Below are 15289 nucleotides of genomic sequence, written 5' to 3'. Positions count from 1 at the left end.
GGTGTTGGGTCACAGGTTGGACTCGATGATCCGAGGTCTTTTCCAAGCGAGTCTGTGATCCTGTGGATCCCCTGGGGACGCGGGGGCGCTGCAGCCGCCGGCACTCCTCCCAGGCACCAGGGGGCGCCATCCCGGCCGGCCGCCCCTCGTGACGCATTTCTCTCCCCCATGCCAGTGACGCCGCTGCCACGCGACGCGGCGCGGCGCGCTCCGAGCCTCCCCCGGAAGCACCGCCCCGCTCCCAGCGTTCCGCCGCGCTCCCGGCGCCGCTCCCGTCCCGTCCCGTCCCGTCCCGTCCCGGCCGCCCGTCCCGCCGCCGGCACCATGCTGGAGCCGCCGCCCGCGGAGCCGCCGCCCGCGGGCAGGGACGTGCGGGACCGCCTCAGTCTCTGGGACCGCCGCCCGCAGCCCACCGCGCCGCTCAGCGACCGCCAGACCGACTCGGTGCTGGAGCTGAAGGCGGCGGCCGAGAACCTGCCGGTGCCTCCCGAGGTGAGGCGGCGGCGCTGCCCGGCCCGGAGGGGCGGAGGGCGGGAGCGAGGGCGGGAGCGGCCGCGGTGCCACGTCGCCAGGCTGTCGGGGGTGACGGCCCAGACCGGTTGGGCCTGCGGGGCCGCGGCTGCTCCCGGGCTTTAGGGGGCTCAGTAGCGTTTTGCGTTGTAGGTCGCGCCCACAGCCGCGTCCCCAGCCTCTTCACCTCCCTCGGGAGGGCTCACTCTTCCTGCAGCCTTCCCGAGGAGCCTCGTGCCGCCCGCCCGCCCTGGCTTGCAGGGGTTTGTAGGCAGCGGTGGGAGCTTTCCCCTGGGAATTCACGGGCTTTCTCTGCCTGCCCTCGCTGCTTCCCTCAGTCCACCAGCATTTGTCCTCGTAAAGTTGGGAGCTTTAGTCGTGGAGTTCATTCTTTTGGTCTTCCTAAGTTGAGCCTTACCAATGCGTAGCTGCTGGCGCCGGTGTTATTTCCTGGTACGACTTGCAGACTCGAATGAACTGAAGAGAGCCAGGAATAGTGGTTAAAAGCTTAATAATTTGTCAGCACCACAGAGGATGTGATATAAGTATACAGTACTCCCACTGTATAAAATTCCACACTCTGAGAGGGTGATTATTTATGAGTCCTCACTTGTCTACAAAGGGAGGTGGAACAGAATGTTTGCATTCCTAACTGCACTCTTCAGGAGAGGGTTTGTATTTAAACAGGATTGTAGTTAAAGATACAGTGCCATAAAATCAACAAAGTTGGCTCTCCGCATCTGAAAGCTCAGAACTGCAAAAGGGAGAGTATAAAGCAATTCCTTCCTCAAATGCACCTGTCTCATTTAATCCTTCCTGCTTTCTTTTTTTTTGTGTAAGCAGTATGCAAAAAGTAAATATTGGCAGGCATCCAAAGTGATTGTAGAAGGATGTCCTGCTATCAGAGGATGTTCTTAAGGATCTAAACCAGCTTTGCAACAAGGCAGGTACTGTATTTGCCAGAGGACAACAGCAAAGCCAAGACATTGAGTTCTTCAGAGAATTGGGACAGTGATGTCCCAGCTGTCCTGAAGTAGCGGGCTCTGATGGACTCACCTTTCCCTCTGTGTTAGACATGAGAGAAACCCTCTGCGAGGGTCAGCCCTGTTTTGGGGGGCGGGGTGGAGAGGTGTGTGGAAGTTGGACAACATGGGGTAATTTTTCTCAAATAGTTGAAATCCTGATGGTTCTTTCTTTGCTGGACTAGTATTACCAGGCAGGGAATATTTTACTAAACACATTGTTTTCTAGAGAGATACAAATTTGTAGTTAAGCAGTGTTTTCTGTTTTTACCCTACTGATATTCCCACAAAACATACAATCCATCATAACGTAATTAAAGAGGGTATTATATTAGTTAAGTGTATATAACAGTATTTTTTTTCTTGAATTAATTTCTTCCATATAGGCTAATTAATAGTCTCAAGTCATACTTAAATAAAATTTATCTCAAGTTAGTTTTTTCCATGTTTTTCTTGCTTAAACAAAATAATTGTGGCTAAAAAATAATTCTTGTTGAGCAGAGCTATTCCTTGTCTTCCGAATAAATTATGGCAGCAGTCTTGAATTTTCCTTGAATATCTGGCAAAAAAATTTTGACAGTTCCTGTGTGATGTTTCTCAATGTATAGATGTTGTAGTTGTTGGTGTAATGGTGCGACTCGGTGATCTCAGAGTTTTTTTTCTAAACTTAATGATTCTGTGCTTATTATATTGATAGATAAAATGTCCATTGCATTTATTTCTTCAAAAGTAGATGCTTGTAATTTTCTCATCATATTGCTTTGGATTGCTTTATAGGTGAGCTGCACATACTAATTCTCAGTGAGTTATCTGACCAAAGTTTGTGGTGTTTTGTGAGCAGCTTCCCATTGAGGACTTGTGCAGCCTGACGTCCCAGTCACTGCCTGTTCTGCTGACAGCTGCGGTGCCAGAATCCACAGAGGATGTCCTTTTGAAGGGATTTGCAGCACTAGGGATGGAGGATGAAAGAATTGAAACAGCACAGCAGGTAAGTGATGCTGAATAACCTCTGAGATGCAGTAATCTTCAGAGATTAGTTTCTGTGTGTCTTGCTTAGCTTTTGGTGGGTTTGCTAAATCTTTTGGGCCATTTTCAAGATGCATAAGGGGGAACTTGGGGGGAAAACATCACTGAAGTCTTAGCTCTTAAGTGACAGGTACTTTTTCCATTTGGAGTGGAGTCTAACGTGAGAATATGTGTTCAGTAAAGTGCTGTTCCTCTTAAAGTGGAAGAACCCCCACTTTCTAATGTGATACCCTTGTTCTTGTGCAAATAAAGCCAGATAGAATTCAGTCTTTCCCACTTTAACGTAGTGAAGGAATAGAACGGAATATTTAAGTTGGAATAATTCAGTGAGGAATTTGTTTCCCAGATTAATAATTGAATTCTGAAACAGCTCTGTTTTTAACAAAAGCTCATCTTCATTTCATAGATCATAGATTTGATTTTTTTTTTAAATTGATTGCATGTGATATCTATATTGTTCACCATAAAATCTCTTCTAGTTCTTCTCCTGGTTTGCTCAGGTGCAAACACAGATGGATCAAGATGAAGGTGCCAAGTATAGGTACGTGTTCTTCCTCAGTTCCTTTCACTATAAGCAGTTCCACCCTTGAAGGACTTCATCTTGTCAATTAATGTTAGCACGTGTTCACATTTAGCTGGTGGGGAATAGGGGAATGTGTTGGAGCTGCTGAAGCTTTCCAAGGCCATGTGCCTCACTCCCACATTGAAGGCCATTGCCCAGGTGGCAGAGCAGTTAAAGGGGATGCAGATTTCCGTCTGAACTGCCCAGTATATTTAGACAGATGGAAATTAGTTTTGGCCTGGAGACAGGGCTGTAGGCAAAGGCCATCTAAGAGCTTTCCTATGCTTTTTCAATTGCTGCTGCTGTTGGAATGGCATCCTCTGTGGGCAAGACTGTGTAAGCAGATGTGGCTGGTGGTCATTTCTGTTCTCACCCTTTGGCTCGCCAGTGACTATGGTTGTGATTCTGTATCTGCATTCCCTGCATTCCTTGACACTTTGCTCAACTCCAGTTTTGAGTCTTGCCATTCTCATCTATTTTTGTCTGACTTTCCCATCGGGCTCAGAAGAACCCCTTCCCACTGACTTTGACAGTTACTCCTTGGAAGTCTGAAGTACAGCTGAATGGCTTAGCTAGATCTGCTGGTGACTTTTATGGAAACTGGCTTGTGTTTTGAGACTTCACAAACTTGCCCTTGGCCACAAAGAGATGCTGCTGTATTCCCTCTTCTGTTTTTCCTCTGCTTTTCTTTGGGCTGTTTCTTCCTCTTTTGCTCTGACATTTGAGGACATGTGACTTCTAAAAGCAGAGGGTGAGGCACGTACTGATCCTGTGATATGACCATGAAGAACCTAAATACGGTAGCAGGCTTGCACTTTGTCAGTTGACATGTTCATAATGGTGCACACAGGTGCTCAAGTGTGCCATGGATGCACAGTGATTTGTAGGATGGCCAATATGCAACTGTCTGCAGGAGGCCAAAGGTGCAGGAGGAAAATAAGTTCTTTGCCTGTTGCACATGGATACAGGGAATTGTTTCACTTGCAGCTTCATAAGTGGTAAAGTAGAACTCAGAAGTTTGAGCTGACATCCAAGAGTAATTAATTTTTAGTGATGCTTTAGATAAGCCAAATGCTTGACATAACATTTAGTTGTCATTTAGAGGTTTTGTCTGCATTGAGCCTTAGACTAATTTGGTGACATTAGACACAGGATGTATTTCATCTAAGCCTCTTTCAATCCTCACAGTAAGTTTTGAATCCTCTAGATAATTTCAGCTACTTTAGGAGAGAAAAAGTAATTTCTAAATGGAAACTGAAAATTGTATAGAAGAGGCCCTTTTGGGAGCAAGGCAGGGAGAATTTGGCTGCTTGCAGTAGTCTCTATGTTTGCCCATTTAGCCAATATTCACATGCTCCAGGCCAGCTGTGGTGCAAGCTGCTGCTTTCTAGGCAGGCTTGCTATAAGGAATGTCAGGGAAATGGAGTGGCTATTCCAGACCTTCAGCTCTGTTATTTCTCAGGTGATGAAACATCTGCTTGTTGTGCGCTCTTGCTTGATGCAAGTGATCTCTTATTCCTAGAGAGAGAAAAGTGGTGGCAGTGTCCCTGCAGGCAGCTGGATTTGCAAATACAGAAAGGGAAATTTTACTTCTGTTATCTGTTGATTCTCTTTTTCTAGACAGATGAGGGATTACTTGTCTGGCTTTCAGGAGCAGTGTGATGCTATCTTGAATGATGTGAATAGTGCCCTTCAGCACCTGGAGTCACTGCAAAAACAGTATCTTTTTGTGTCCACAAAGACAGGAACGCTGCATGAGGCCTGTGAACAGCTTTTGAAAGAGCAGGTAATCTTTGACAGGAGAATTACTGGGAACTGCTAAGACATCTTAAATGCAGGTTTATTTTTCTTGGGCTGGAAAAACGTCAGCTGTGGTAACAATTCCTCCATTTGCTTTGGACCTGATTTTTTTGGGTGTGTTTCACCTGCAACTGGGGTGTCAGGCTCTGGATTAAAATGTTCAGTATGTCTCAGTATATGCGTTAATGAGGAAAGCTAGCCGAGGGCAGCTTTTGTAACTGATGCCTGACAAGTGCAAACTGTACTGGAATTAATAATTCATGTCACTTGCAGAAGTTTTTTGAGCTGGTTACTGCAAGATCTTCAAAGTTGCGAGCTTATTTCCCAGATAATTTTCTCTTTCTTCATGAACTGCTGCAACAGTGATACAAATAAACGTTTTTTTTAGTCAGACTGGATAAGGGAGAGCTTTTTGAGACTCCAGTCCTGAAATACAGGATTTCTCCATAATACTGATGGCAGCACTGCTGTTTGTATGCAGCATTGTCTGTGGGATACTGACAAACCTGTAGAGTATATTATCTTAAGTACTACTGAAACTATTATGTCAGTTTCTGGTAAGGGAGAGCAAACACTGCTGTATTCTGCATCTTTTGTTGTACTTAATTAGTTGCAAGTTACTTGGAGCTGTTTGACAATGGTGTGTGCTGAGAGCTGAAAGGGAGGCTTAATAATATTATAAACACATGTATATATATATATGTATTTAAGCTACTTGCTAGGTTGATGATTTTCTTTTATTTATTGTTTCTTTAATAGTCAGAACTTGTTGACCTGGCTGAAAACATCCAGCAAAAGCTTTCTTACTTTAATGAGCTGGAAAACATCAACACTGTAAGTATGATTTCGTTGTTAATAGTCTTAGAAAATGAAAGTGTACTGGTCTTTTGAACGTACTCACCAGCAGTAATGTGCTTAGGTTCCTTACAATGATGCCTTGTCTTGTTTTCCAAAGAAATTGAATTCCCCTACGCTGTCCGTGAACAGTGAAGGATTCATTCCCATGCTGGCTAAACTTGATGATTGTATTGCATATATTTCATCACATGTAAGTAATTCTGTATTAATTTTAGTTAAATCGCCTTCATGTGTTCATAGCTTGTTAATGGTTTTTTTCCTATAAAAAGTTTTCTCTGCCAAATACAGGAAGAAGTTAAGGATGGTGCTTTATAAACTTGGGAAATTTTTGTTGAATATACTTATTATTCTGCTTAATTTTTATAAAATACAGCTTTTAGTTTGTACAAGCTAGCTAGTTATATGAATATTTTAAGTTTTGACAAATTTTTGACTGTTTCTATTTAAAATGGATTTTTTTCTTTCTTTCTTTCAGCCAAATTTTAAAGACTATCCTGTATATTTGACTAAGTTTAAACAATGCCTTTCTAAAGCTATGCACCTTATCAAGACATACACTGTGAACACACTACAGAACCTCACAAGCCAGTTAATGAAAAGGGTAAGGTGAATCAGTAAGTGGGAAGTGGACCTGTTCTGAAATGTCTGTTATAACATCAAACAGTTCCCTTTTTATTTTTTGAGGGTGGGATGTGTCAGCAGTTTTTTGTGAAAATAGGTCAGTGCTATGGTGTTTGTGTAGGTTGTCCAATTCTCAGCCAAATATGTCAGCAACCTAGTGATCCGAAAGATTTAAAAGTAGTAATAATTTAAAAATCGTGGAAGTTGAAGAAGGTGAAGTCAGTGAATTGAAGTAGGTGAGCAGTAAGCTAGTGAAGGCCAGGGATGGTTGAAGGACTGTGTTAGAGACACCAGATGGCCAGACAGTTTGCTTTCCTGAACCCGTGTGGGCACTGGAGCTCTGAATTGGCTGTTGGGGTGTTGCCAAATGGGGAGGGTACACACAAAAGAGATAGAGGTACTGTGATGTTTTGTTCTGGAGATGGATTGCTTTGGAGACAGAGGGAGATTGCAGGTAATTAACGCAAGGCGTGGGGTTCGAGAAGGGTAGCTGCGTTTCCCTGGAACGTCCCTGGCAAGGAATCATTGCGGTGGGTGCGGTACAGCACTCCAGCAAGCGCACTCCTTTCACCCGCGCGGCTGTAAGGCACGGACTCTCACACACACACAGGCTGGATAGCTCAGCGTGACCAGAGGCAAAGAGTCAGGCAGGCTCTCTCGCATGGCATTTGTTTATTGCATCCTGCTGTCAAGGGAGACCAGCAGTCCCAGGGTTTTTGTACCGAAGCAGGGGAAGCATCAGGGACCAGTGATCCGAGGGCACGGGGGCGGTACAAAGGCGGGACTAGGAAAAGGGAGCCAATGGGGAAGGCCTGGGGGTGCGGCGGGTAACAAGCCATTCAGACAGGCCAAGTCTGCGTAGCACCACAAAGTCTCATGGGAGAGGCTTTTCCTTTCACAGCATGATTTTAGGGGGTGTTCTAAAACCTCGGAATTGGTCCACCAGCAGGCCTCTCCTATTTCGGGGCTTCTTGGCTCCTCAGCCATCACAATCGCTGGCTCAATCACCTCAACAGGTAATACTTGAAAAAAGTATACAGGAGCTGGGTGTTACAGGATGGTAATTGTAAAGTGCAACTCTGAGTTCATGCCGTCACCATTTCAGTATTATATTCCAAGAAGTATTCTTGAGTGCTCTTGGTCATCTAAATATTTCATTTATTCTGCAGTGGTTTATGTAGCTAACAACTGTAGATAACAACTGTGCCAGGTTCCTATTAGTTTTGCCGGTATTTTTTGTTTGATTTTAAAATATTGACAGCAATGCTAGAGTGTCCCAGGGAAGAGTTAGGTGTTTACTCCCACTCGCTCCAGTGAGATTTAGGCATAAATGTAAGCAGGGAGGTTTTTTGATCTCATTAAAATGTTGATAGTCTCATACTGCAATATTTTGGCACAGCAGAAGGGAGAAGGGAATGTCTCTTTCTATGCACTTAGATTCTTTCTCCAAATAATTGCTGTATACCTTGTGCTCAGTTCTATTACAGGCAAACTTGGTGTCCTGAGGGATAACCAGTGAAACTGAAAGGTGCTAGAATTGGGAACTGGCACACCTGAAAGAAGGGAATTTTAGGCAATGTTCATGGAAACTTGTGAAAGGGTACTCCTGGAGTGAAGATCTTGGTTAAGTGGCATTGAACATTCTTCGTGTTTGATACAAAACCAGGTTTTATTTTAAAAAAAAGGTATCGTAGCTTGGTTTGATGCCCGTGGATTGCCCTGACTGAGCTGAATTTAAACAAAATTGAACATCTATGATAATAAACATGTCTACAGAAAGAAGGGTGTAACCTAATTTCTGGATTTGAATTGCTGCTTAGCAGTTTTAAGTCAGGAAGGATACACCTTTTAGGAGTTAGATTACCTTTTCCTTCCCATCTACATGGGCATTTTGTGGATATTTTGTATACTTTGAAACATCGAATGGCTCCTTCTGCTAGAAGTGCAGTACTGGACCAGTGTTTTTTAGTTGTGATCAAGTGTTGAGTTTTCCTATTGCAACAGAACAAGACTGTCAGAACTGGAAAGGGACAGAGATCTGGATGTTCTTTGATGATACACACATGTGAGCGGAGGTTTTGATCTCTGTTTGTAGAAGGATGATCAGGTTGCTCACAGGGATGAAAGTAGGAGGTGGGGTATGGTGGAGTTTCCTGTTCCCATCATGTTTCTAAAGAAGGCTATCTCTTCTCTCTTTCATCAGTAGGGATAAGGGGAAGAAAGTTTGGTGTGTAAATTTGGGCTCTGCTTTGCTTTGTTAGTGCCAGAATTTGAAGCTGTCTGCCCGTCTGGGCTGGGGAGCTGCCTCAAGACTTGATATTCTGGTTGGAGCTTGAATACGAGCTGAAACTTAACTTCTCTTTCCTGGGGACTGGCAGATAAAAGGGAAATCTGTTCTATTTTAGTACTACACGTTAAGGACTAACAATCAGTACTACTCTGGCAGGTCCAGAGAAAATTGTTGTCTCTAATGGGGAATGTCATAATTACTGAAAACGTTCCTTTTTCTGTGTAGGCTGTTGGATGAAACTTTTGGGTTGGGTTTTGTTCTTCCATCTGACTTTAGAATTCTGAAACCAGCATGCCTTTCTTGGTGGGAAGTGGCAAAGAGCTGTTCCACTGGAAGCATAAGCATAAAGAACCAATAGCCTCTTTTAGAGCCTAATTATCTCAGCCATTATATACTGGAAGCCAAATATAGTATTTTGCTTTTTAACCAATTACTCATCTCTTCTTTCAGGATCCTTCAGCTGTGCCAAATTCTGACAATGCCTTCACGCTGTTTTATGTGAAATTCAGAGCAGCTGCTCCCAAAGTCAGAGTAAGTAGGCTGGTAACTAACTTTTAAAAAGGAAGTTATGAAAATGAGGCTTGAATTTATTAGTGTGAATGCAAGGATTGCATATTGTGCAAGTGTGAATGTCTAAAGATTGCATTTTGTATCAGTGGAAAAAACTACAAATTATTTTCCAATTATTACAGAAAAGTAATTTACTGATAATACTTTTTTCTCTTTTTTTTGAGTAGACTCTTATTGAACAAGTAGAGCAAAGATCTGAAAAAATGCCAGAGTGAGTATGTCTACATAATTTATCTTCAACAGTTTTAAGTTTTGAAAATATTTACTTTTGTTTAAGTACTGTTAAACACATTATTTGTTTAAAAGAAAGTTTTAAAAATTGAAATTACGTAGAACTAAAGAGGGTATTAAATGCATTTTATGTGTGCCAGAAAATGATCTTCAGACACAGTTACAGTTCTAATTCCTTGGCTAGGTATCAGCAAGTTCTCAATGAAATCCATCAATGTTACCTCGACCAGCGGGAGCTTTTGCTTGGTCCAAGTATCGCTAGCACCGTTACAGAGTTAACCAGTCAGAATAACAGAGATCATTGTGCTCTGGTAGGTAAAGTAGTCATGTGTTGTGTGGGTTTTGTTATGTTTTAATCCCCTCCCCCCCAGGTAAAATGAACGTACTTAATTCAGTCATTCACATGCAGAATTGTTACTGTTGTCTGTGGGTTTGAATTGTTAACATTCTATTAATATTTTCAAGCCATACGTGTTTTGTTTCTGTAAAAACTCCACCCTGTTACAAACCTCACAAAGGGGGAAGGATAAAGAAGCATAAAATGCGGTTATTTAAATTTCAGAAACAAAAAAGGGACAGAAGTTGTACAATGAGCTTTTATTTGGCTGGTAACATCTTTTCAGTCCATGGTCTTAGAGTTCATCTCATTAATTTTGCATTTTACAAAGCTTCAGTTTGATCATAGCAGTAATAATCACAACATCACACGTAATGTATAGTAGTAATACCTGTAATATCACTTGTGATACTGATGGAAGGAAAAGAATTTAAAAACCAAGTATTTGTATTTCTGTGAATGCAGGTACGAAGTGGTTGTGCCTTTATGGTCCATGTATGCCAGGACGAACACCAGCTTTACAATGAGTTCTTCACAAAACCAACACCAAAACTGGAGTAGGTGGTACATGCTGGTTTTGTTTTACTGCATGTTGTATTCAGTGTGTTGTGATGTAGCAGATTATATTATATGGCAAATAGGGCTGTGTTCAAGTGGTTTGGTAAGAACTAGCATGATAAAAAACCAACTTAATCACTTTAAGCATCAGAATTTCATGTTCTTATGTTTCCTTTTTCTTCAAGCAAAGCCGATAGCTCCCATTCTCCATAAAAAATCTTTGCAAATGCTCTGTAGACAGTCTGAAAGAGATAAAGATACTCAGGTACTTTGGAATAGCTATAGAAGTCTATAGGTCTCAGCTGTTTTTGTACAGCCTCTTTTGCACAGCCTGTTGCACAAGTGCTTCCATTTGCTTCTGTCTGAAATAAGGCTGATGAACTCCAGCTATTTTTCCTGGAGGATTTAATGAGGTGCCCTTACTGTCAAGGAATAATTGCATGTTGCCTGTGTTTGGGCTGAACAGGAGGCAGGGTAGTGGATGCCTGACAAAAACAGTGTCTCTTATCTCCTCTGCCTAGACCTAAAAGAGGGACAGGTTGTTACTTCACACAGTAATTGTATTGTAAAAGTATTGTAAAGTTTTTTACAACAGACTTGTAATAGTAAAACAATTGAATAAATTATGCCCCTTCTCCAGTTTTCTGACGTGTTTTAGTATTGATATTTAGTTTTGAAATTTGGGTAGGTCATGTTCCCTTGCTATAAAGTTCCTAACTAAAGCATATTCCTGTTAATATAGTTGAGACACTGTTTTTGAGAGTTGGAGTGTCTTAAATAGAGGGCAGCTTGAGTTGAACAAGTGTGTAACCTGAAAAAAAGACTGCCCACTACCCTCCACATCCTTCAAAGCTAAAGGAACACCAAACCTGCATAAAGCCTCACTAGAGATAAGCCACAGTGCCAGAGTAGTTCCAGCCTTTTCTGAGAAATTGTGGCCTCTTGTGGGGCATGCTCAGAATTTGAGGTGACCTAACTAAATTTGTTTAAGAATCAATTTAGCTATCCCAGTCCCAATCCTGAGAGTAAACATCCCAAATTGGAATCAGTGTAAAATGTTGTTCAGCCAGAAATTTTGTCACTAGTGCTATTCACACCAAGAATGAGAATAGACTTCTGATTTTTTTTTGAATTTTGATGGAATGTAGTTTACCTCATTTCCTGAGAACTTGCTTCCCTTTTTTTTTTGCCTACATTTAAATAAAATATTTTAAGAAAAATGTTTCAAATAGTATCTACTTTATTAGGTTTCTCTTAGCATAATACATAGCTCCATTTTCTTTTCTGCAGTGCTGAGGTGCTCTGAAGACATTACAGACAGGTGTCTATGTACAGATAAAAGAGTTTACCAAAATTCTATCCAAGAGCAGAGATCTGAGATTGGGTGTTGTATTTAATAATGAGGCTGGTGAAACTTTCTCTTTTGTTTCTGCTTTTGACTTGGAGAGTTACTGTTTTACCAAACTGCTTATAGTGCTATAGGATGCAAAGGAAGAGGCATTCAAAATGTTCTGAGTATTCTTTCATGAGCATTTTTGTTCCCTCGCTGAGGAACTGAAATGTCCTTGTCCTATTGACAGACATTCTTTGTGAATCAGAAAAAAAATAGTGCAGTAAACACAATATCTTTATCACACTGTGATTACTTCAGTGTTGTTGATGTTTATATTTCCAAATCTAACTGGGGAATTGAATTTTCAGCTACTGGCAATAGTATTAGTGCCTAATCTGTGATTAGTGAAGGGAGCATTGAGAATGGCAAAAATGTCTAGAGTGAGTGCTTTTGGTGTCTTAACCAAGATACGTATCACTCTGAACATGAAAGAAAAAAATAAATTGAAGTGGGATTTCTGGTGTCTCACTGCATTGATCTCATAACTTCAGTTAGATTGGAGAGTGTGCTCTGAGATGTTGGTAGCTGTTACAGAAAACATTACCAAGCTTCTCCTCCTGCATCCCTCTTTGTGTGCTCCTGGTTCTAATACACTGCTGAGTTCTTGGAATCAGATGAGCCTTTTCTTGGGAGAAAATTGGGGTTATGATTCTGAGCTCAGCAGGAGCATTTTTTTACACAGAAGGGAAATAAACCAGTTTGCAGCATCTTCCCTTTGTGACAGGTTGAGTTGCTGGTTGGTGTGTGTAGGTTTTTTATTTGTTTATTTGGGTTTTTTAAATTGTATTGTAAAATGAGTTAAAAACAGAAACACCATTTTTAAGCAGTTGGTATACCGCATCTTTTAAAAGGAAAAGTTTTCCCACTTTGTAGGAGTAATGGATTTGTGTTTTAAACAGTCTTGTCTAAAGTCTTCTATGGCACTTGTTTTCTCACCCTCCTTTCAAAAATCTTTGTCACAAAATAATCTATGTTTGTGACAAAATTTTCTTCTGCTTTTGGGGGATCTTGAAAGTATTTGCTTTGTTTTATTTTTCCTTCATAGTGAACTCTTGGAGAAGTTGTGTCTTTCATTGTATGATGTCCTGAGACCAATGATCATCCATGTCATTCACTTAGAGACGCTTTCTGAACTCTGTGGGATTCTCAAAAATGAGATGCTTGAGGATCATGTACAGAACAATGGTAACTCATAGATGGAAGATGATTGTTTTTAAGTGTCTTCTTAACTGATAAAATTATTTAATTGCATAGTCAAAAACTCTAGATGCTTCTTTCATTCTAGTGGATCTTAAACTCATCTTTGACATGTTTGTGTAAAATTAATTATGCTTTTTCATTTATAGTGAAGGTCTGTATTTATGGGTCTGTGCCTAGCTTCAGTTAAAGTAATGTACTGATGTTAGTCTTGTTTTCTCCAGATCGTACAAATGCAAGCAAGCATCTGCCCAGTGCATATGCATGCACAAGGATTGATTTAAATCACCTTTTCAAATGAGTGAATTGCTTTACTTGGCCCTGCTACTGCATCACCCATGTAGAGCTTTCTGCATAATGATGAGAAAACAAAGGAATGCAAACTGATTTTTTTTTTCAATTCTCCTTAATATTGTGTTTCCCAGTCTAGAAATTGTAACTTCAGCAAAGGAGTTAAGTAGCAGTGTAGATTTTGGAATTTTGTAAGTATGCAGAGCTCAAAGTCTCATAGGAGTAAGCTGACCTGGTGTCTCATTTCCTTAGTATGACCAGTGCATAATGGAATCCTTTCACAGTCTTTATTGCACCAGGCAATAAACAGAGATCATACTTGGTAGCTGGTGTATCATCCAGTGTAGCTCTTTGTCGCTGAAGCTGTGCCAGTAATCATGAAGAATTGTTCACTTTCCTGGAACTGTAATTGTAACACTGTTGGGAATGAGCAAAAACTTGCTGACTTAATCTTTTGGCTTATCATAAGAAGTGTCTTCCTACTACTTAAATTCGGGCTGATACAATAATTCTTAAGTTGGATGTGAGCTGCTTTGTTTCATCTGTTTTTATCAACTCCCAACAGTCGCACCACGGGTATTGGCTGTGATAGAACCAAAGCCACCTTGCTTTGTTGTTCCCACCAAAATTCCACTTAATGTACCCAGGTCTGAAATAGAACACTTAATTCTAACAAGGCATATGATGACATCAGTGTAAGGTTGCATTTTCATGTTCTGATGAAAATCTGGGGAGCCAAAGCAACTGCAGCATGGAGTTCAGTAATTCCTTGTTTGTCACAAATTTGTCTGCATGCTGCTGTTCCAAAAATAGCCAGACTCCATCTGCAGCAAGCCAGGTTTTTGTGGTTCTATATGTGGTATTTCAAACTTAGGTTTCTGTGAGCTTGTTTTGTAATTAACAAGTTTGTGCCTTCCTTCCCTTTGTCAGCTGAACAACTGGGTGCATTTGCAGCTGGTGTCAAGCAGATGTTGGAAGATGTACAAGAGCGCCTTGTCTATAGGACACATATTTACATTCAGACTGACATCACTGGCTACAAGCCTGCGCCAGGCGACCTTGCCTATCCCGACAAGCTGGAAATGATGGAGGTACAGCCTCAGCTTTTTCATTGTCCTTGATTAGTGTTCTTTTTACATGCAGTGTATGCAGTCGTGCAGTACAGTGCTTTGCAGCTTGGGTTTTCCAGTTCTTAGGTATATTTAGTGTTACTGGCATTTTCAAATTGACACCTGCTGATTAACTTATGACCCTAAACTAGATGCCAAAAAACTGTTTATGTCAAACTTAGTGACATTGACAATAGTTCTCACAGTTAACAGTTTTATCCAAACTTGAAGCTTCTGAATTTTTATTTACATTCATAAGTAGTAGGTATTACCCAGTGTATTTTCTAGTTGAGCTGGAATTGAAGAGAAGCTTTAGACAGCCCCAGTTAGCTGCAAGTTTGTTTTTAGAATAACTGGTCAGCTAGCTATTGGCAGGTATGTGTGTACCCTATGCTCAGGCAGTGTGAGAGGAGACTTGCTTTAGATAATTTAACATGTTAGTAATGGCTTCCAGTAACATTTTTCAAGTCCCTATCAGTATTAGCCATTTCTGTAGTCATTCCAAATCCTTTGAGGCAACATTCCTGTTGAAATGGATCAAACTAATTCTACTTATTTTAAAAAGTTAATACTATATTGATGAGAGGTTCAGAATGAAACAACTCACAGAAATAAATAAATGGGCAATGAGAAACCTGAAATGAGTTTTTGATTAGAACAAGATGTATTTGATATGCATTTGATATGCAACTGCATGAACACTGCATGGAAGTAGTAAAACTTAGTAAAAATCTCCCCTCCAAGTAACTATTGCCATTCACTTTGTAATGGGAGACCAGAGCTTTTAAAGGACTGAGGTGACTGAGAATGGCCTTTCCAACATGGACTGTTGGAAATCCAAATTTTATTGCTGTATTCTGCTTTCCATCTAGCTGCCAGAATAGCTGGTGGTGCTTAGAAAATTGTAGGACTTC

General features: G+C 41.2%; 1 protein-coding gene across 1 annotated transcript in view; it reads left to right on the top strand.

Annotated features, from left to right (window-relative positions):
* The first annotated feature begins 289 nt into the window (after positions 1-289).
* COG3 (component of oligomeric golgi complex 3) overlaps positions 290-15289 on the top strand; it is a 31210-nt gene continuing 16210 nt past the window's right edge. The window contains exons 1-13 of the mRNA XM_048295326.1: positions 290-492; positions 2374-2520; positions 3038-3099; positions 4741-4906; positions 5680-5754; positions 5876-5968; positions 6254-6379; positions 9140-9220; positions 9427-9470; positions 9675-9801; positions 10293-10384; positions 12824-12963; positions 14197-14357. Of these exons, the coding sequence (XP_048151283.1) occupies positions 325-492; positions 2374-2520; positions 3038-3099; positions 4741-4906; positions 5680-5754; positions 5876-5968; positions 6254-6379; positions 9140-9220; positions 9427-9470; positions 9675-9801; positions 10293-10384; positions 12824-12963; positions 14197-14357 (1482 nt within the window). The 5' untranslated portion in view covers positions 290-324. The remainder of the gene's footprint in view (positions 493-2373; positions 2521-3037; positions 3100-4740; positions 4907-5679; positions 5755-5875; positions 5969-6253; positions 6380-9139; positions 9221-9426; positions 9471-9674; positions 9802-10292; positions 10385-12823; positions 12964-14196; positions 14358-15289) is intronic.

Source organism: Corvus hawaiiensis, chromosome 2 (genome assembly GCF_020740725.1).
Source record: "Corvus hawaiiensis isolate bCorHaw1 chromosome 2, bCorHaw1.pri.cur, whole genome shotgun sequence".
Taxonomy (NCBI): domain Eukaryota; kingdom Metazoa; phylum Chordata; class Aves; order Passeriformes; family Corvidae; genus Corvus; species Corvus hawaiiensis.
Note: the sequence above shows the minus strand (reverse complement) of the source record. Positions and strands in the feature narration are given on the sequence as shown.